A 20829-nucleotide genomic window follows, 5' to 3' on the forward strand; every position below is an offset into this window, starting at 1 on the left:
TGATGATACCTAGGTATTGAGAGTCTTGGGTGCATAATAGAGGCAAAGATTGAAGTTCAACATGATAATTTGGGATCGGAGTATGGATGGATCGATCACCTTTAATATTTTACTATGTGATGGGGGAGTTTCTTTTGTTAATTTTCTTTGTTGAATTTGGAGACGGATTTTATGGGTATGATATTGTGGAGTGTATCTTTTTTCTTGTCATTTTTCTTCTTATCTATATATAATTTGTAGGGCGTTGGTAGGATTATTGGGTAGATTTTGGTTGGGATGGATTGGTTTTTTTGTATGGATACCCTATTTGCGTTTGCGTTTGCGTTTGGTGCGTATATTTTATGTTTCTTGTCTTTTGCTTGTCTTTTTTTTCGGAGGTTGCATGGATGAATTTGGTAGTCGATTATTTGATATGAAATTGGATGATATGGGGTGAGATGAGATGCAATGAGATGGTGTAGTATTAGAAGTTGAGATTCGATCAGAGGGTGCGGCATAGTGTGGAATAGAATCAATAGGCGGGGATAGGAGGAAAGGAAGTAGATGGAATAGGATTGAATAAATAAATGGGATGGAATCGGAATATTTATTGTATTGGTCTGGTGACTTGTTTGTGGATGTGATGGTGAACGTTAGATTGTAGTAGATTGTAGATTGTAAATTGTCGATTGTTGGAGTAGGTAGTAAATAGTAGGTATTAGATACCAAGTACTAGCTAGGAACATAATCCATAATTAATCTTCAAATTTAGACGGTTTGATTTGATCTGGTTTCATCTGATCTGATCTGATCTGATCTTGTTATAGTAGCTTGGATTTCTGGTTCTGGATCTGATTGGAAATTGGAGATTGTTGAGTAAGGAGGTAGTGGGTAGTAGGTAGGTAGGTAGGTAAGTGAGTAAGTGAGTAAGTGAATACTAGATACTAGGTACTAAGTATTAGATATATCAATCAGTATATGAAGCTTTTCTCAAGTTTTACTTTTTATTTTTTGGAGGGGGGGAAAAGGGGGCAGGGAAGGGGATAAGAGGAGGAGAGGAGAGGAGAGTATTATGTTATCTAACGTGATTTATCAGTGTGCGGGTCACTTTCACCTTAATTCACTTTCTTCTCTTTCAATACATATTTTTATTAACAATCTATAATAAATTCGAATAATCAAGAAGTCTATATATTCCTTATTATCAAAGCTATTTAAAAAAAACAAAAAAACAAGTATTCAAAAGATTATAAAGATATATGATATCTCGAATAAAATATTACAATATAGAATTAATATTATTATTTCCTATTTCAAATATCAATTTAAATTTTATGATTTTTTAGGATTAAAAGAAAATATTATTTCTGAATATATAATTAATATAAATATAAAAGGATATTTTTTTTAAATTAAGAAATATAGAAAATATAGTAAATTATATTTTTAAATTAAAAAATATAAAATATATTAAAAAGTTTTGAGTATATTGATTTGTAAAATATTAAATCAAATTAAAAATGTGTTTTAATTATATTTATAATTTTCAAAAAACTTTATATAAAGATTTTAAGTTTATTAAAAAATAGTTTTGATTAATTTCGAATATATAAATGAAATATAATATTCTTAATTATAATTTTTATAATTTTAATAAAACAGGCTTTATAATGAGTATAATATATTTTAAAATAATAATAACTAATATTAAATGAAATAGTAGAAGTAAGATAATATAATTAGATAATAGAGAATAGATTATAGCGATTATATATGGTAATAGAGAAAATAAAATTATATTCCTATTTCTAGTAATTCAAGAATAGATTTATTTTTTCAATTAATATATCAAAATCGATTTTCCTATGAATTGGGTTATTAAAACTATATCTAATAAATGGATAAATAATGAAACAAGTTTAGAATAATTAAAACATTTCAATAAGTATATTAAGAATCAAAGAAAAAGTAAATATCGAATATTGATATTAGATAACATGATTTATTAGTGAATGATTTATATCAGTGAATAGGTTACTTATTTTATATACAAAATTTGTTTGTGTGTAACCGTACACTTTCTTTATTTATAAATATAATTTTCTGAAAATTTAATATAAAATATTTCAATATATAAGAATATTAAAAATCTTATTAGTTTTAAGAAATTTGAATTTATAAAATTGTTATTATAAAAATAGATTTTTTATAACAAAAATCATAACAATTTCCTTTTCTTTTTAGAATATAATAAAATTATTTTATAAAAATTAGATTAATAAAAAATCTAGATTTTAATTATTTTTTAAAATCTTTTATTTAAGAAAATAATAATTAATTATTAAAATATTAATATTTTAAAAAGCTTGATTTAGATGGTTTTCGAAATAATCTGTTTACTGATATAACCCACTCACTGATAAACCACGTTAGGTATAAAAGCTATGAATCAAAAGCTTTTTAAGTACAGTACTAGGCCACGTATATCCGCCTCCCTGCTTATTTTATAATGTTATATATTACACTACCCTTTTTCAATATTAAATATTAAATTAATCAAGAATTATAAAATTATCAAATTTGAATAAATGAATAATACATTCTTATATTATTGATATATATAAAAATTATTCTATTGTTGATTCTTAATTTATTAATATCTAGTATATCAGCTATTTATTATAATATAAGTTTCAATTTTAGAAAGTATATTAACTTCTAAATTATTAAATAATTCTTTATTTAATATATCCTAATGTTACAGATATATATATAGTAGTAAGCTGTCAGGATATCGATCCCTGATACTGTGCCTTTTGGACAGATTGCGTGCGTGGCGTAGTGGTAAAGCTTACAACTTCTATGTGTGTGTAACCATGCACGTGACACCTAAATTATTTATAAATAATTCTTTAGTTTTTGATAAATATATTCTGATTTATTTTTATTAATAATAATATCAAAAAACATTTTATATATTCTTATCTTTAAAGTCTATTATATATACTCTATAGGATTAAGATTGGGGGAATAAGGAGATCAATTCTTCAATAAAGGAATCTCTTTCTTTTAAAATCAATCTTGTATTTTATAAATATAATAAATAGAAATATTATTCTATATAAATTTATATCTTAGATTAAGCTTTTCGAAAATAGGATTTACTTTAGTTTTAAAAACCTCAAAATAAGATTTAATATTATATTCATATTTCACATTCTCAAAATCCCTATTTATTATATATAGATTATTCCTTTTAATATTCCAAAAGTTTTTTTAATATATAATCTTTATATTCTTATTTATATTATATATTTTAATTATTTCTAAATTCTATTTCTAAAAGTTAATATAAAAATATTATTCTAATCTTTTTTCTTTTTCTTATTCTATAAAGTATTTATCTAATTATATAATTAGACCTTATTCTTTAATTATTAATCCCCTATAAGCTAAACATTATTTAAATTATTTAATAATATATATTAATATAAACTCTGGTTTTTTTATATATTTTTAATTGATTATACTATATTTGATCAAAATCCTCTTAATAATTCTAATATTATAATCAAATCTAATCTTTTGAATAACCTATTTATATATAGTTTTCGAAAATAATTATATATATTATAATAATATTTATTTGTTTTATTTAGTATATAATTTAAATCGATTAATATGTAGTAGGTATATATTATTATTGTATATTAGATTTTGTAAGAGAATATATTATATAATTTTGTAAGAAAGTTTAAGATTTTTTGTAATTTAATAGGAATTAAAGCTTTTCTTTACTTTATTAACTATTTTATTATATATATATAAAGTAAGATATTTATAAGGATTATTTTGTATATTTCTAATATATTATGTATTATGAATTGAAAATATAATTAAAATAATAAAATGTGATTATGGGAATGTAATGTGTGAAAAAACGCGTTTTGTAGAGTTTCGACTAATAGAAGTGCATGATGACTGTATATTATAAAGAGAATGATATCATATATTTATATTTATTATTATATTCAAGTTATTTAATTCAATTATTTGATATAAATTGTTTTAATAATTTGAAATATTTATATAATAATTAAATTGATGGATTTATTAAGATATATATTAATTATATTTCAAAGATTGAATTCTCTATAACTTTTAAAATTATATATAAAGAACTAATTACTTTTTAGAATATAAAATCAAAATTTCGAGAAATAGATTTAATATTATTTAATTTTAAAGTTATATTTTCAAAATTAGATATTCAAATTTGTATATTTATTTCTTCTTTTTTCAATTTAGATTAATAAATTTTTTAAATTTTTTATAATCTAATTAAAACTCGTTTTTAATCAATTTTAGTGAAATCTTGAATAATCTAATATTAATTAAGTTTTCTTATATTTATATTTAAAATTATATTAACTCTAATTAAAGGTATAAAGAGATTAGTTTATGAGAATATACTTTTAAATATAGAAATTTGTATATTTCGAGTAGTGAATAAAGTATTAAATAAATATCAATATATAAAAAAAACCTAATTATATTAAGGAGAAGTATTTATTAAATAAAAAACTCTTAATATATTATTTCAGTAAAGGTTGATATTCAAATTTAATATAACGAATATCAAAAAAAAAAAATTCTAATAAAAAAGTATTTTTTAATTAATATTGTAGTAAATATAGAAAGACTGAATATAATATAAGAATTTATTAAGATAATATAATAGATTCTAGATTATTATAATTTTTATAATTTTAATTAATTAATTCAATAATTATTGAATAAAATGAGTTTGAAAGAGTGAATTGAGGTGAAAGTGATCCGCACACTGATATAACCTGCACACTGATAAATCACGTTATCTATATCTGTAACATGGTTTATCACCAGGTCGCCAATATCACCGGATCGCCAATTATTTTTACATACAAAAAACGTTCGTATGTAACCGTGCACTTTCTTTATCTTTCGATATAATTTTATAAAATTTGAAAATATAAAATCTAATTATAAAAATATTACAAAAATCTGATTGTTTATCAAAAAATTGAATTAATATAAGAGTTATTATTAAAACAATTTATTTATAACGAAAATCGTAAAAATTTCGGCTTTTTTCGAAATAGAACAGAAATATTGATATAAAAACCAGATTTTTGAATAATTGATTTCTTATTATTATTTAATATTCTTTTCTTTTTCAAAAATAATGATTAGTTATTAAGATATGAATATTAAAAAAAGCTTAGTTTTAGTGTATTTTTGAAATGACGACTTGGTGATATTGACAACCCGGTGATAAACCACGTTATCTGTATCTAGGTATATAAAATGAAGAGGATATCTATCTACCTACCTACATACCTAGGTACCTATAGGTAAATAATAAAGGAGATTAGATAACTCAACTCACTTTTTTACAAACCACAAAACACAAAATGCACAGTTAACTACAATACATACGGCGAATGAGTAGGTATATTGATATTATGCTATTTAACATCTATTCATCAATCAATCAATCTCTGCATCCTTTCTCTCGCTATTGACCCTTAAGTAGGTAACCTTATCTTGAGCATTTTTGCTTTCATACTTCATAAAGGCTAGAAAATTAACTTCCATAATAATCTCATCGCTGTTATTTCATCTCTATTATTCTCTGTTTCAAGTTTCAAGTTTCAACGCATCGTACCATCCAAGACTATTGTTCGTTTCGAGTTTGACAAGGTAGGTAATTATTCGTATCGGTTTCGATATCCAAAGTCGACGATGAGGCGATGTAGCGATATTTGAACTTCTACCACAAAATCCAAGTATCGTCGAAAACCCACCACCCCCATTCGCCATCATCCATTACCGATCAGTCACTTCTACCTCCGAAACGAACCTCCTATCGATAATTTCGCAATCGGTATATCATCCACGCCTTCTTCCCTCATCGTCTCCAGATCCTGCTGCTTCTTGTCGTTAGTTCGATACATCGCTTTCCACAATCTCACCGATGCATCTTGAGATAATTTGCGAGAACTCACTGTCGTATTTCCAGTCCCTATTGCCTGAGATCGGAATTGTGGTTCTGTCGTACTACTCGATAGAGATGTAGGTGTCGATGTTGATGCAACCGAAGGCGAATCTGTATTCACAGGTGTTGTGAAAGTATCAAGTGCACTTTTTTCCCTTTGATCTGTAGGAACCTCATAGTCTCCTGCTTGCAAATTCCCAAGAAGTGTTTCGGAACTGTAACTCAGATCGGTATTCGTACTGAGCATTTCTTGATGTTCATATTCCATATCGCTTGTAGACATTACATTAGATAATGCGCTACGACTGCGAACATTTCTCCGCGCGGTAAAGGTATCTAGATTCATAGCTGGATCCGGTAGAGGTGAATCCAGATTCACCGCCTCATCATCCGCATCTGCATCTTGATTACTTGGAGGCCAGATTGAGCTTAATGTGTTTGTAGATTCTCGATTAAGAATGGAAGTCAAGACTGGACGACCCGATACTGCGTCCATGGCGTTTCTTTGAGAAGTCCGGTTTCTTCTAGTGATCACCTGTCTGCGAGAATGGTTTCCCGGACGCCGATGTCTGCGAGGTCTTCTGATTGCTCGAACTCTGCTGCTTGAATCGTGTCCTTCAACGGCATGTACTACCTCAGGTATCGTGGGGAGCTCAGTATCCATGTCATCATCAAGTAATTGGAAATCCATTCCGGGGATTGCGACCGCACGTGTTTGCTCACCTAACGTGGGCCTGCGAATACTCATGGTACCACCAGGTGATATACTCCTTCCAGTGCCCAGAAAGAGTAAAGCCTCGTTGTCTCGAAGCTGTCGTCTTCTGGGAGAATTAGGAGAAGCAGGTAAATCAGTAGAATTAACCGTAGTATTTGTTGCGCGAGCAGATCGGAGTTCAGCCAAATATGATTTTTTAGCTCGCTCAATAGCTCCTCGCTGAACAAATGATTCTATTCCAGGCGGGAAAAGTGGAGTTGGGGAATTCATTGGGGTTTCAACACCTGCAGGATTGGATATGGTAATTTCGGGAACAGATTGCATGTCGGTATCCTCAGAAGGGCGAGGGATGTTGGAATCTGGAAACGAAGTACCATTGGATTTGGGAGAGGGGTTTGACGACATCTTGGAGGATATCGGGTTGGTTGATTTGGTTGAGATCAATCGAGGTTTATGTAAAATTCAAAAAGGCTAGTTTGCGTGATAGCTTTGAGGGTTGTCCCGAATCGACGAAGTTCGAGTTGAAGAGAAAGTCTAGAATTTTTCAAGACTGAAGTAGAAATAGAAGTCAAAGTTATAGTGAAGGTAGCAGAAAGTGAATATGCTCACTCAAGATACAAGAGTTTCGCTGTACGTCTTATTCAATAAGAGAACACTCTCAACACGCCAAACAACCTCTTCGTCTCTTCGAATCGTGTTGCAATAACGATAATCGGTACAAAGAAATATATGTTAACTTCGATCCAAAGGCTACAGAATCGAATGAAAAGTAGTTCAAGAGGCCTCCTATAATTATAAACCGTTCAATCTCAAGTTTCCAGAAAATAAACTTACTAACAAAGCTGATGAAAATATAAAAGTCGATTATCGACTCACAATTCTGTAAATATGGGCAGAAGAAACGGATGAAAATAAGATCACACTTGCTTCAGTCTTTTCTGCAAGGTGGAGTTTTTTTAAAAGGAAAGTGCAGCGAAAATGTATTTGACCTGAAGAAGTCGTTCTTGCCGTATTCAAAACTTAGTGACTATTTTGACAACTCCGCCTTCCCTTTCACAAAGTCACGAGCTAAATTTCAACACGTTGAGAAAGCAATAAATAGGAATGAGAGATTATTGACTTCGGATTTATTTCAGTACTGAGACCTATAGCAAACAACCTTAGTAACACCAAGAGTTTATATCAAAGCTAGAAATGTCACGATTCTATATATGCAACAAACAGCTTGATTCAAACACGGAGTTTTTTTGCACGTCTAATGTTAAGCCAGATGCCTCTCTTTAAATCCTATTTTGTGCCTTTAGATCTAGGATAAAGGGGTTCAAAAGTTATGAAAATCTTCAGAAGAAGCAAAGGTTTATAATCTCTAAAACTGACTAGATAACTCGTGTATTTGGGGGTTTCTATGCAGGCAAAGTGAGATTTTATGATTTGCACATATTTTTACTGGCAGAATCGAGTGTAAGCTAGAGAAAATAGGGGTATGCTTTTACATTTGTTGCACGTCTGATGTCATCTTGATACTCGGTTTCGGAAACGATATTACTTCCTTTCGATTGCATTTCTTGCCTTTATAAGTAAACAGACATGTTGAAAAGAAGTACAGATTGCCCCCGGGTAGAGCTTCACAAAGATATAGCTATTTGCTGGTTCTGTCTCTCTGGTTGAAGTAAAACTTGCGAGGTTTCTCAAGTATCAACACTGAAATTTGAGTTTGAGTAAAGCGAGTGAGTATTGTTTTGTTGGACATCTGATGATATCCCAGATACTCACTTTTGGATACTCGCTTTAATATACACACTAGCATCTTCATGTTCATCTCAAAGTGTATGGAAAACTGCAGTCATGTTCGAAAATAGTAAAGGTGCAGCATAACCAAGTATCAGATATGTTGATAGGGCTATTACTTGCTGACAACTCCCCAAACATGATATCGATGTGAATCCAGAAATTAGCGCTGAAAACAAGCTTTTTCTTAGTCACTATATGGGTTTGTTCCATATTTGAGGAGGCTCTTCAAGCATGATTCGATCAATCCCAACATCGCCCTAGAGGCGATTCCAATCTTTACAAATCTTGAAGAATGGATTTCAAATTGACCAATATATACTCCCGTAAACTCGTAGTAGGATTGCCTTGAGAAAGAGAATAGTTTTAGCGTTTCTAACTTGGTATACTAACTTTCCCTTGATTTTTAGAGCTTTTGATTGGACTTGCACACTGCAGTTTGGATTTACTAGCGATTATGGATGTGGAAACTGCTGTACGCTGGGTGAGAGAAGATGGACGATAGAGGGAAACAATTTAAACAATTTTTTCTGATTCTGCGTACAGGTAGAACTATAGTAGGGTAGGAAAAATTGATGCAATACGAAGTAAATGAAAACGCACAACGATGGCACTTTTCGAGATCACATGAATAACAAAACACAGAGATAAACAACGAGAGTGATAATTAGAGGCACACAATACATCCGCCTCCAACTGGGTCCTTGAAAAATCGCTTCATAGCCAAGAATGATTAATCACACAACTTTTCTCGAAAGTACCCCTTCATCAACAATTTACTCGCTCTCCTTAACAATCTGCTCCAACATCTTCACATAGTCATGAACCTCCTGTGCTCCAGTCAAGGTTATATCTCTCCTTTTACCTTCAACACTGACAACCGGTACACTGTCCACACCATTCCCCTCCGCCTCTCTAATCAGATTCTTCACATCCATCAACCCCTCATATTCATCCTCAATGATCTTCTTTGCTTCTCCTTCATCCACCCCCGCTTCCTTACAGGCCGCAAGTAATGTCTCCTTACTACTAGGATGCTTTTCTTCTTGGAAATACATTCGATACAACGCCATGACGATCTTATCCGCTATCTCCGGACCACTACCTTTCACATCTTCTTGTTGGAAGTGTTGAACAACTCGATGGGCATCGAGAGTATTGGCAACTGTACCACCGAATTTGTAATCTATACCTGCGGATTTTCCATATGCAGTCATTAACTTGATATACATTTCCATCTTGTCCTCAGAATCTCCGTAACGGGATTTGCGATACCAAGCATATTTATCTTCGCCTTCTTTGCTGGCTCCGGGATATAATTGATATGGTGAAAACTTGATGGTGAAGTTAACTTTCGAAGCTGCATCTGTTGAACGGACGACACGGAGTGCTAAAGGGATTGTTAGTAGATGGAGATGTGTATGGACCTGAGTGATTGTGGGGGCGGGGGAAAGGAGGAGACGACGTTGATCATCATCACGTGAGTGATATCCTTTCCCAATCCATTTCCGATATTTTGGATATTTGGGTAATATCATCTCAAGTTCTCAACCGACTTCTAACATGGAAGAAAAGCCCAATTCTTACCTTCATCCAATCTAAGTAACGTTGCTGCAGTTAGTAATCCGTATTCTCAGACTTCCAATAATAGTCCCATGAAATATTGAATATCCTTACCTCTTCTTGGCAAGATAAGTCCTAGTTGCGACCAACACGATCAGTCATACTCTTGATCTCGTATTCCATCAAAATGTGCTTGGATAATCACCCGCATATGCAATGTGCTGATGGTGAAAATCGCAATGAATCAAGAAAAAAGATAGAAAAAGAAGGAATGTAGAGGATTTTACGGAGACGACTTACCATGGACAAATAGTATCAAAGGTAAATGTGATGGTAGAATCGTACATGGTGTTGGCGAGAGTCTTGAATACGAGGTCTGGGGATCTTTTCGGGGCGATGCTACCAAGGTATGTTTGTCGTTGGACCCGGGGTTGTTTTCTATGTGAGAATAGAAAGGTGGGATATATTAATTCGAGATGCGAAGATTCGAAATGGAGTAGCTGTTATACTTTGTAAAGATAAAATGTTGAGAAAGTTCTTGAGTTGTAGATTATATGATATGTATATAATTCCTTGAAATGAAGGGGGCAAATGTAGATATGATGTTGATGTTGTTGTCGACTGTTAACTCACGCCATTTCTCAGTCTACTTCAAGAACTACCCCGCGATGAATAAGCGGATCAAAGTCCCATGGCTAGCCAAACATATTTCATTCCAGCCACACCACTATCTTTCATCATGCAAACACTGTACCACCTGTTGGTTTTCTTTCCTTTCGTTTCGCTCAAGCGACCGACAATCTTTTTCTGAATACCATCACTACAGGATTCTCAGAATGCCAGATACTGTGGTCTTCAAATGCAGTACAACCCTGCCAACAAATGGGTTATCAGAATGCCAAGGTATATTTCCATCTACTCATCGCTTGAATCGACCCGTACAACCAACTCATCCGGTATGGATCGATTCAGCATCCAATAAATGGAATGATGACAAGTACGAGGCATTATACTATACCATGCCACTATTGATGAATCTTCGGCACAACTCGGTGTCTTTTCTCATCTTCCTTGTTCTTTCATTCAATATAGACAAATTGAATTCATGATACGAGAGGGCAAACAGGAGTCTTGCTACAAATAGCCTCATATCTGAGACAAAAAAGGTACAAAGGCACGAGGAGCCTAGCCCTACAATCGGAAGTACCGAGTTTTGGGTGAGAGGCTTAGTTTTTGGAATCGTTGACTCGTGAGATATCATCATTTTTGATGACACCTGATTTGCCCATCTCTTCTTTTCTTTGCTTACTTAACAAGATATTTCTTACTTTCCTGTCGTTTTGCTCTGCTCAGAAAGACCCATGAAATCCCGCATCTTTCATACAAGGGATCAAAGAACACGATAGAAAAATGCAGGAGCGCCTCGTCTCTTGGTCCCGCCTAAATAGATGTGAAGTGGGAGGAAAGCTACCGTATTTCCATATTGAGCAATATATACCTGCCAGTCAAGTTGATCAGCAGTTACTTCTTGCCTCCCACGCAATGTACATATAAAATGAAATCCCCCTCTTTCCCCAATGAATTCTTGCCTCCTCTTACATCAACGTACATATCACTTTCCAATAGACATATTAACATAACAAAGCGCATAGTCGCATCAAACCTTACTGTCTGTCTGTCGTTAATTTTCAAAGTAAACAAAAACATCAATCATCTACACAATCGTTTGGTCCCACACTCAACACTTACTACAATACCTAGTACTCTTGGAACTCAACACCGCTATCTAGTGGATGAAAGTTTTGGTTACAACGATAATCAATCCATAACATACTGAATCAAAGATCAAAAACAATGAAGTCGTTCGTTACCATTAGTGCAGCAATTGCTGCTCTCGCTGGTATAAGCAGTGCTCAAGTTACCTAGTCAGTTACTCCTCCAGCCCTAGATCAATACTTTAGATCTTCTCTTCCTTCATTAGATTCGACTGAGTTAACATCACTATAGTAACTCGACTACTGGAACCTTCTCGTGCCCAATTGCCAATGGTGCTTACTGCGCAAGTTCATCTCTCGGTGGTCCTATCATCATTCGATGTACAAATGGCATTGGTCAACCAGGGAACTGTGATGACAACCTTGCCGGATACTTCCCTTATGGTGTGAACTACTCACCATGTTGGGAGACTAGTGAGAAGAGTGGTGATGCTGCTTGCTCTAAGAAGTATGTTATTACATCTCATTCCATTATCTCATATTATAGCTTCCACTTCAACTCTCATCGACCATCCTTGAATTTCTTATTTCAATTTATCTTTGACTATTGGTCTTGGATATCACACGACTAACAACTCCTAGCTGTATCGTCCAAGGTGCCTCCGGTAACTTCAACGGCACATTCACCCTTCCCAACTGCACACCCATTCCAAATCCTTCCGCTACCCCATCTCTCAACGCTTCAACAACTACAACATCGACCGGTACATCAACGATCATCGAGGGTTCAAAAACCGAACTCATAACCTACACCACAACCTTCTGTCCTACATCTACCCCAGTAGTTCTCCCATCTATCACATCTCCCACTGTCTCAACTTCTATCGTGATTCCTCCTTTAATCACAGCGCCTACTGTCTCTACAACTCCTGTTATCGACCCGTCATCGGGTCTTACCACTGTCATCTTTTCATCCGGTACCGCTGTCAGTACCGCTGTCGGAACTGGTGGCTCGGGAGGAGGCTCGGGTGGTGGATCTGGCGGTGGATCTGGGGCTGGTAGCTCTGGAGTTCACAATGGTACAACTGGTGGATCGGGTGCTGGCGGAAGCGCAACTGCTACACCCGTTGGACCAACTAAAACTGCTACCGGAACTGGTGCACCTGAATATACAGGTGCTGCTAATATCCTCAGTGCAGGTGGTCTCGCAGCAGCGGGTGCTGTGCTTGCTTGGTTTCTTTAAGTGCTCTTATGTTTGAGAAAAAGGAATGAAATGTGGATGCGGAGGAGACAAGGGATGAAGATATGATACATTCCTTACTCCTGATGATGGTATTTATGAAGATGATGGAGGACTTTTTGGCGATTTTCTTACACAGTTTTGGAAGATGGTTTTGGACGACATACATACACACCCACGACGGATACGCATGATATATTATGACTTTACGAGTCGACGACTCTCCTTAATGATAATTTCTATGGATGATGGATTGATAATGGATGTTCAATTTTTGGTAGCAGGTTATACGAGAATAAGAAGGTTTAACGATTTGAGTGGGTATTCTCTTAATTTAAGGGGAATGAGAATGAGAACTGGTGGGAGTAAAGTAGGAGTACGAATGGATATGATATTTGAATGAATGCCGTTGAAGGAAGGGAGATGAAATGTTATTGGAGATTGAGGAGGCGGTATAGTTTAACAACTCAATGATATGACATTACAATGAAAAGTGGATGAAATCTATTTGTGCAGAGAGAGGGTTAAAAAGTCACCTTTCTATTCTTTTGATTATCTGCTTTTGGCTTGTATGGATATAGTATTAGGAGAGAACCTGTCTTACTCATTATATTGTAATCTTACTGCTAAAACACAACAAGAGCGTGGAAGCTATCTTTACACTTTGCATATGACGAATGAATGGTAGGTAGGTACTTCCAATACCAATACACACAGATATCCAAATATCCAAAGCTAAACCGCACAACACACACAACACAAAACAAAACACACGACGATATATATGATGATGACACAACAATCCGTAGTAGGAACCATATAATATAATGTAACACCATATAACATAACACAGCACAAAACGATATCCGAAGGGCCAAGAGTTCCTTTAATCCGCCTATTCCTTCAGTTATTCAGCAATCTATTCACCAATTCACTCATCCATCCAACAAACCAGCTACCCTACAATTTAAATTTTAATCCTCCACAAGTAATCAGTGACAAGAGCATGAATGCAATAATAGCCTACAATCTACCTAGTAGACCACCACTTCCCTATCTATCTATCTATCTATCCATCCATCCATCTATCTACCTATCGAATCGATCAACCCCTTCACTTCATCTATCAAGCTTCAAGCTTCAAACTTTCCAGCCACACACACCCACTCAACAACCGCATCAACATCAACATCAACAAACCATCAAGATTAAAATCAAGATCATTATCACCATCAGAGAAGGAAAAGAGTACAAAACATTAATATACATAATTTATTCATCTTATTCATCTCAATGCTATTCATCATTTCCCTATCATTCAATTCAATTCCAATCCGTACCCGCTTCCATCCTTTTACAATGCATCGCATTCACCACGAACCAGAATCTCCATACAAACAAGCTCCTTCATGCAAACAAGCTTCCTCCTCCCTACAAATCTTTTTCCCCTCCTCCTCCCCCTTCTCCCTTCAGCCCCATCTTTTCTTAATTAAAAAACTCCCAAACTCCCAGTAAATAATCTCGTGAATGAAAGACGTCAAATTAAATTATAGTAGTGTTTATATGCGTATCAATGAATGCGCGGTCCGCCCACAAAAAGGATACTCCAGATTGTTCCAGCTTACAGCCCTGCTGCCACAAGAACGCCTGATTAACTTTCAGTATATCAAATGAAAGACTTCAGCTAAAGTTATACGATTCGCATTATGCTTTTGAACGAATGAGGTATGTATAGTTGTTGCGCAGTGGGTATGCATCATGGAAAGACATGTGACAAGAAAAAAATAAGAAAAGAAAAATGCTCCGGCCGACCTCGCTGCTATGCAATAAAGGACAACTTCAAACGAAAGAAAGAAAATGGCAATGAAGTAATAAAAACTCGTCTATTCGTATAATCCGCTCCTTATGTACCCAATGAGTGGTATGAATGATTTTTTCATTCTCAACACTTTTCGTTTCATACATTACATATTTTATAATGCTCGCCGACTATTCATAGCTGCCGATGCCCCCGCTGATGCTAAATCCTGTTTCGAGCTGACACTTCGTGTGACTCGGGGCAAGCTGCTACCACCAGAAATTGCCACGGTTCCAGTACTTGTACGTTTCGGCCCAGGAGGTCCGGTCAATGTTGTGGCATTGGATTGTCTTCGAGGCGGAAGAGCTTTACTTGGACTTGTCCCAGCCGCGGGTGGCCGAACAGATGAACCACTCTTGTAAGCAGGTGGTTCTGGAAGGGGTCTATTGGAAGCAGGTGCAGCGGTGGTATTGTGTCGCTTTATTGGCGAGTCGATTCGAGTATTGATACGAGGTGGAGCAGTAGCCTTTTGACCAGTGATAAATTCATGCCTAACAGCTTCATCAGGCTTCAAACGCTTTTCAGGGTCCCACCTGAGACAACGTGCCAAGAAATCAAGGAAAACTTCATCGTCGCACTTGATGGTTTGCTGAAGAGATCTTGAGGATGGCCGACGTCTGCGTCCTTTTGAAGATACCGTGAGACGTGGTTTCCCGAGAGAATCAAAGAAAAGCTTTTTGCGAGTACTTTTCTCAATCAAATGCTTTTCCGGTGGACCAAACACTTCCATGATGCAGGCGAGTTGTTCCTGTTCGTTTTCACCAGGAAAGATGGGCACTCCAGTAAAAAGCTCCGCCAAGATACACCCAAGACTCCACATATCTATCGGCATACCATATGTCATACCAAGGATAACTTCAGGGGATCGATAAAATCGGGATTGAATGTACGTGTACACCTTCTCGTTCTCGAAGCAACTTGACCCAAAGTCAATAACCTTGATCTCTGAATGAAGAGGGTGCGCAAGCAGAATATTTTCGGGTTTCAAATCACAATGAATGACCTTCTTTGATTTCAAAAGCAACAGACTGCTAAGCATTTGCTTTGTAAATCGTCGAACGATCTTAAGTGAGAAACCTCTGAAAGAGTGAGCTTTGATGAGCTCATAGAGATTCATATCTAAAAGTTCAGTAGAGATACAAAGATGACCACGGAAGTAGAAGCTTTGAACAAAGTTGACCATGCTATGCTTATTTTTAGGATCCTATAATTGTTAGCTGGCTACTGAGTGAAGTGATTGGAATTACATACCCATTCGCGCAACTTTTGGAGGATATTAACCTCTACCAAAGCCTGCTGATGGAATCTCTTCTTGTTCCGGATGATCTTAATAGCTACTAATCCTCCAGTCTTGTGATCAATACATCTTACGACTTGACCAAAACTTCCCTTACCAAGAACATCAATGATCTCATAACGGTATGAAAGATGATCTCCAGTGGCAATTTGATAATCCCCTCTTTCATCATCGTACCCGAAATTGGCGGCATCAGATTGAAGCTGACCAACATGTTTGGCTGCACTAGATGTCCCACAGAAGTAAATGTCCTTGTAATCGACAATTTCCCCTTTCTCGTAAATGTTGAGATGCGAGACAAGTTTGAGAGCCTGTTGAGGGTTCGCTCGATCCTTAGGAGTAGCACGTTTTCTTAGAGCATCTAATTGACGAGCTGCCGTCTCTGTTTCCTTTCGTTTATTGCCGAGCTTCTTCATCTCCTCTTCCGCCAGAAGATCATCCTTGTCTAATTCCGCTGTCCAGTGATCTTGATGTCTAATACTAGTACTAGAAGCCTTTGGATTGAGCATTCTATGCATAACAGAAGATGTAGTTCGAGAAGTCGCGGTTGGAATATTTCTCTCCGAGGCCATAGAGTCAGTTGATGTCTCTTTCTTCGGACTGTTTCGATTCAAACCCCAGCTATCACTCTTTGTTCTGTCGTGACCTGTGATCATATTAAGGCTCGAAACCGAGCTTTTCCTTCGACTGGAATTGAGATAAGTAGTAGTAGTAGTGGTTGACTTGACCGAAGGACTAGGACTAGGAATTTCCTTGTTATTGCTACTCATATTGTTCATGGTGGAAGAAGCAGGCAATCTAGGTGGTGGCATATTATCATGTTTTGGCGGAGGAGGTGGTTGATTGGCTTCTCTTCCGCCTGTTGCTTGAGCATTGCTGGCGGTGTTCTTCGATCCAGATCGCTTCCAACCAAGACTCAACTTCCTTCGCAACGAAGTTGTTGAAGACGGCGTTGGGGGTTCTTCCGGACTTGAGACTTCCGCAGGAGTATCTGTTTTGGCTAATCTATTCACCTTCAAGGCACGTGGCCCAGTCAATCTTGCCGGCTTGTTTTCAGTCGTCGAAGTGTCCATTGTAGTGAAATCACCACTAGTTTTGGACCGAGGCATGAGATGCTGGCCAGCGTTGTTCTTGGGAAGAGATGAGGATAGATATGGAGAGGTTTCCCTAGGCGGCGGTGGTCGGTTATTGGCTATAGGTATTGGCTTTGTCCCACTGTTATTTCCAAATACTTGCGAAGATTCTGTAGGTCTATGATGGATAGAACTATTGCTTCGCATTTTAGGCATATGATGCTCCGATTTATCTTCGTTGCGACGGGAAAAGAACGAGGTCTTGGAAGCTGTCATGGGCGAACTTGGGGTCTTTGTATTTGTCCGCTTAGGCGGGGGTGTAATGGCACCATTGGGTAAAGGCTCAGGATTGGATATGGCCGCAGCTTTTGCAGCCGTAGGAGCGCTTAATGGTAACAAATTCAAGGGTGGCAGACGAAGTGGTTGAAGGTTCTTTTTCTTGGGAGTCGTGGTATTTTGCTTTTGCTGTTCAAGGTCTGAATTCGAGCTAGGTGGCGCATGCCTCGACCTCTTTGGCTCTCGTTCAATCTTGGTTGGTTCACGTGCAGAGTTCCTACCAGAAATGCTATTTGTTGAAGTACTGTTAATACTACTGGCATCAAACGGCATGCTTGATTTCCTCTTGGCAAAAAACGGAGTTTCGATGGGAGAATCTTTGGGGGATTCATACGCTTTGGGTATCGCAGGAACTGGCGGAACATCTTCCTCCTCATTATTACCAGCCGAGCTATGAACATTTCGTGACTTAGGTGTTGGTAACCTTGATGTTGTGGGGGCAAGTGACGAGACTCGAGGCTGTAAGGAACCTGTAGTAATTCGAGATGTGTTACAGCTTGAACTCGACGCAGCTGAAATAGCAGAATTGTACTTACGGTTACTATCCGGAGTAGTTCGAGATGATGAAGGTGTGGGCACCTTTCGAGGTAACATTGAAGGGGACCTTGAAGACCCTCGAGGAGTAAACGCCGGATACGAGTCAGGCTGTGGAGTTGGCGGTGTACCTGGCGAAGCAGTAGGATTTCCTTGATGAGTCGATAATCGTTTGGCTCTTCGAGTATCCGTAGGGCTGATGGTTCTAGCCCCAAGTCCACTTGCATGGGAAGTACCTGGCAAGACTGACATCCGCTTCGAGGTTGATGATGGTGTGGTTGCAGGTATTCCTGTTCCACTGGGCCTTCCTGGTGACTTTGCAGCAAGGGATGATGATCTACTGTGATCTGGTGTGCCAGGCTGAATAGAAACTTGGGGTTGCCCTTTACTCGGAGGTTGCAATGATTTAGTTTTAGCTGCTCTCGAGGCAGTGGTACCTCTTGCTCCATCCATATAACTCGGAACTCCTGTACTATTCAATCTTGCAGATGCATTGGCAGCATCCGACAAAGATTGCAATGATGTACTTGGAGCAAGACTCGGACGTCGTCTTGGTGTGGTCCCTGCCTTGCTTGAGCTATCTGACTCAGCACCTCCTACAGATCTGCGCGGTATTCTAGCAGCAGGCGCATTGGAGGCAGCACTTCCAGATATCGGAGGATATTGATTTCGTCGAGTTCGAACAGCTAGGGGAGCAGATGGTGGATCCATATTCCCCGATGCAGTTGAAGAAGTGGTTGAAGATATGCTACCTTGACGATTGCTCACACTCTGCCTACGTTGAAAAGAGGAGGTTCTCGCGGGTCGTGGTCCAGACACTCCACGCGCAGAACCTATCCCTCGCCCATTGTTCATAGATGCTTTAATTTCCCCCATTGAGGGCTTCTCTCTCGGCATTGAATCTCCCCCACCTGTTGCCGGATATTGTGCTGTAAGCTGTAGTTCATTGGAGATGCTAGTTTGCAGGTCGTCAAAACTGGGAGAAGGCAAAAAGTCGTAAGAAGTCGAATTATCGTCGTTGTGACCCCCAAATGTAAATAAGGTGTGATTGTTTCGTTGTGGAGCATGCAGTGTAGGCTCTGTCCCAGCTATCAGACGCGAACCTCCGGTGCCTACACTGGGAGGATAATTCTCAGAAATCCTTCTGTTAAAAATATTAGTAAATATGAGCGCCTCGAATGGCTCCCTTCTTGAAGGTTGTGAATCTTACTGTCTGGTGGGTGAAAGGTCAGGTCGTGGACCTGAAGGAGCCCTCTGTTCCCGAATCATGAATAAGGAACTAAAGTCACTGGGGGAAGCCAGCGACAGAAATTAATCTCGAGTAAAGGATTTTGCTTTTCCTTGAGCTCAGTCCGTTTAAGGGCCGAGTTTGTCGATAGACTATCTCATTTCAAATGGCCGTCGTAGGGTATAACTAGTAAACAGGGAAGTCGTTGTAAATGGTGACCCAGTAAAATGCAGAGGAAAGCTATCGGTATCAGTGTCTCTCGAGAGTCAATATCTTTTTTTTTCCCTTCTTCTCCACAGAAATAAAGCGCGTCAATTGATGGTCTCCTCTTTTTGTATTGGAAGTTTGGAATATATCTCGAGGAATGGCTCGTGGATTGTGTTTAGTGGTGAAATGAAGGTAGCGGTGGCAGATGTATTTTTTTTATTGTATGGAGAGTCAGTCTCTCTGAGGCTGCAGATAGACTAAGAGTAGTTGAACAATATTTTGGGGATGGATTGCAAGCCTGTACCTGTCCGTTCCCGTTACTGGTTACTGGTACTGCGAATGGGATAAAAGCTTGATGTTTCCCGTACCTTTTCGAGATTCGAGGTGGCTCAGGGAAGTCAGGGTGGTAAGGGTTGGGGGGTTTATGATCAAGGTCTTTTCCGTTGCCTATAGAAACAAAAAGTGGATCTAGATTCTGGATGGAGTGAGTGAGTGACTGTGAGTGAGTGAGTGAGTGAGTGAGTGACTGACGGACTGTACTTGGACTCTTGGAGACTCGGCTGGGAGACTGAATTGAATGAATGGGCTGGAGTGGAGGACTGGGCGACTGGAAGACTAGAGGACTGGGGTCCCTTTTCTTTTGGTACCGTTATGTTTATGTACGAGTAGAGTAGTACGTGCGAGTAGTATGTACGAGTAGAGTAGAGTAGTATAGTATGGTATGGTATGTACAGTATGGACGCATCAAGGGAAGTCTCTTTTCTTTTTGCAAGATGTAACGAGATGCTTTTTGAACCAACCTATCAAAATTGGAATAGATGCAACAATAAAATCGTAAAAATCATCAAAATCATCAAAATCATCAAAATCCCATCAATGAACCAATGAGACAACGGTACACCTGAACAAGATGGAGTAGACTTAAATATGTTGAGCCTATCAAAATTTAAAGAAATTTACCAAATCCATTCAATGAACCAAACTAATAAAATGTAGTACAGTTTAATAGAGACCGTACTGTGATGAATTTTGATCATCTCGGCGGTCAAGGTGGCTTGTTATCTTATTCACTCTGGAGTCTTGAGTCTTGAGTCTTGAGTTCTTGAGTCTGCCACCTGCACCTCAAACCACAACGCCTCCCTCACCCCCTCACACCTTCTTCTCCTTGTAGCTATCTATCTTGAGACCATCAATAAAGTTAATCACACATGCTGCAGGACGACGAACTCTTTCCAGGAGACCCAAGCAATGCAATCACA

General features: G+C 37.2%; 4 protein-coding genes across 4 annotated transcripts; 1 reads left to right on the forward strand and 3 right to left on the reverse strand.

Moving 5' to 3' along the window:
* Window positions 1-5864: 5864 nt before the first annotated feature.
* Window positions 5865-7136, reverse strand: EAE97_004191 (uncharacterized protein; the record flags this gene model as incomplete). Its single annotated transcript, XM_038874703.1, has 1 exon — window positions 5865-7136. One exon carries the CDS (start codon window positions 7134-7136, stop codon window positions 5865-5867), a length of 1272 nt encoding a protein of 423 aa, XP_038734147.1.
* A 2159-nt stretch (window positions 7137-9295) lies between these two features.
* On the reverse strand, window positions 9296-10429 carry EAE97_004192 (uncharacterized protein; the record flags this gene model as incomplete). Its single annotated transcript, XM_038874704.1, has 4 exons — window positions 9296-9909; window positions 10107-10117; window positions 10197-10217; window positions 10383-10429. The coding sequence occupies 4 exons, from the start codon at window positions 10427-10429 to the stop codon at window positions 9296-9298; spliced, it is 693 nt and encodes a 230-aa protein (XP_038734148.1).
* Window positions 10430-11593: 1164 nt separating this feature from the next.
* EAE97_004193 (uncharacterized protein) lies at window positions 11594-13670 on the forward strand. Its single transcript, XM_038874705.1, has 3 exons — window positions 11594-12007; window positions 12090-12305; window positions 12440-13670. The coding sequence occupies exons 1-3, from the start codon at window positions 11937-11939 to the stop codon at window positions 13038-13040; spliced, it is 888 nt and encodes a 295-aa protein (XP_038734149.1). The 5' UTR covers window positions 11594-11936; the 3' UTR covers window positions 13041-13670.
* Window positions 13671-15010: 1340 nt separating this feature from the next.
* EAE97_004194 (uncharacterized protein) lies at window positions 15011-19404 on the reverse strand (the record flags this gene model as incomplete). The annotated part of the gene is made up of 3 exons (XM_038874706.1): window positions 15011-16099; window positions 16147-19279; window positions 19346-19404. The coding sequence occupies 3 exons, from the start codon at window positions 19402-19404 to the stop codon at window positions 15011-15013; spliced, it is 4281 nt and encodes a 1426-aa protein (XP_038734150.1).
* Between the last annotated feature and the right edge of the window lie 1425 nt (window positions 19405-20829).

This window comes from Botrytis byssoidea, assembly GCF_014898295.1.
Source record: "Botrytis byssoidea strain MUCL 94 chromosome Unknown BBYS_007, whole genome shotgun sequence".
Lineage (NCBI taxonomy): Eukaryota > Fungi > Ascomycota > Leotiomycetes > Helotiales > Sclerotiniaceae > Botrytis > Botrytis byssoidea.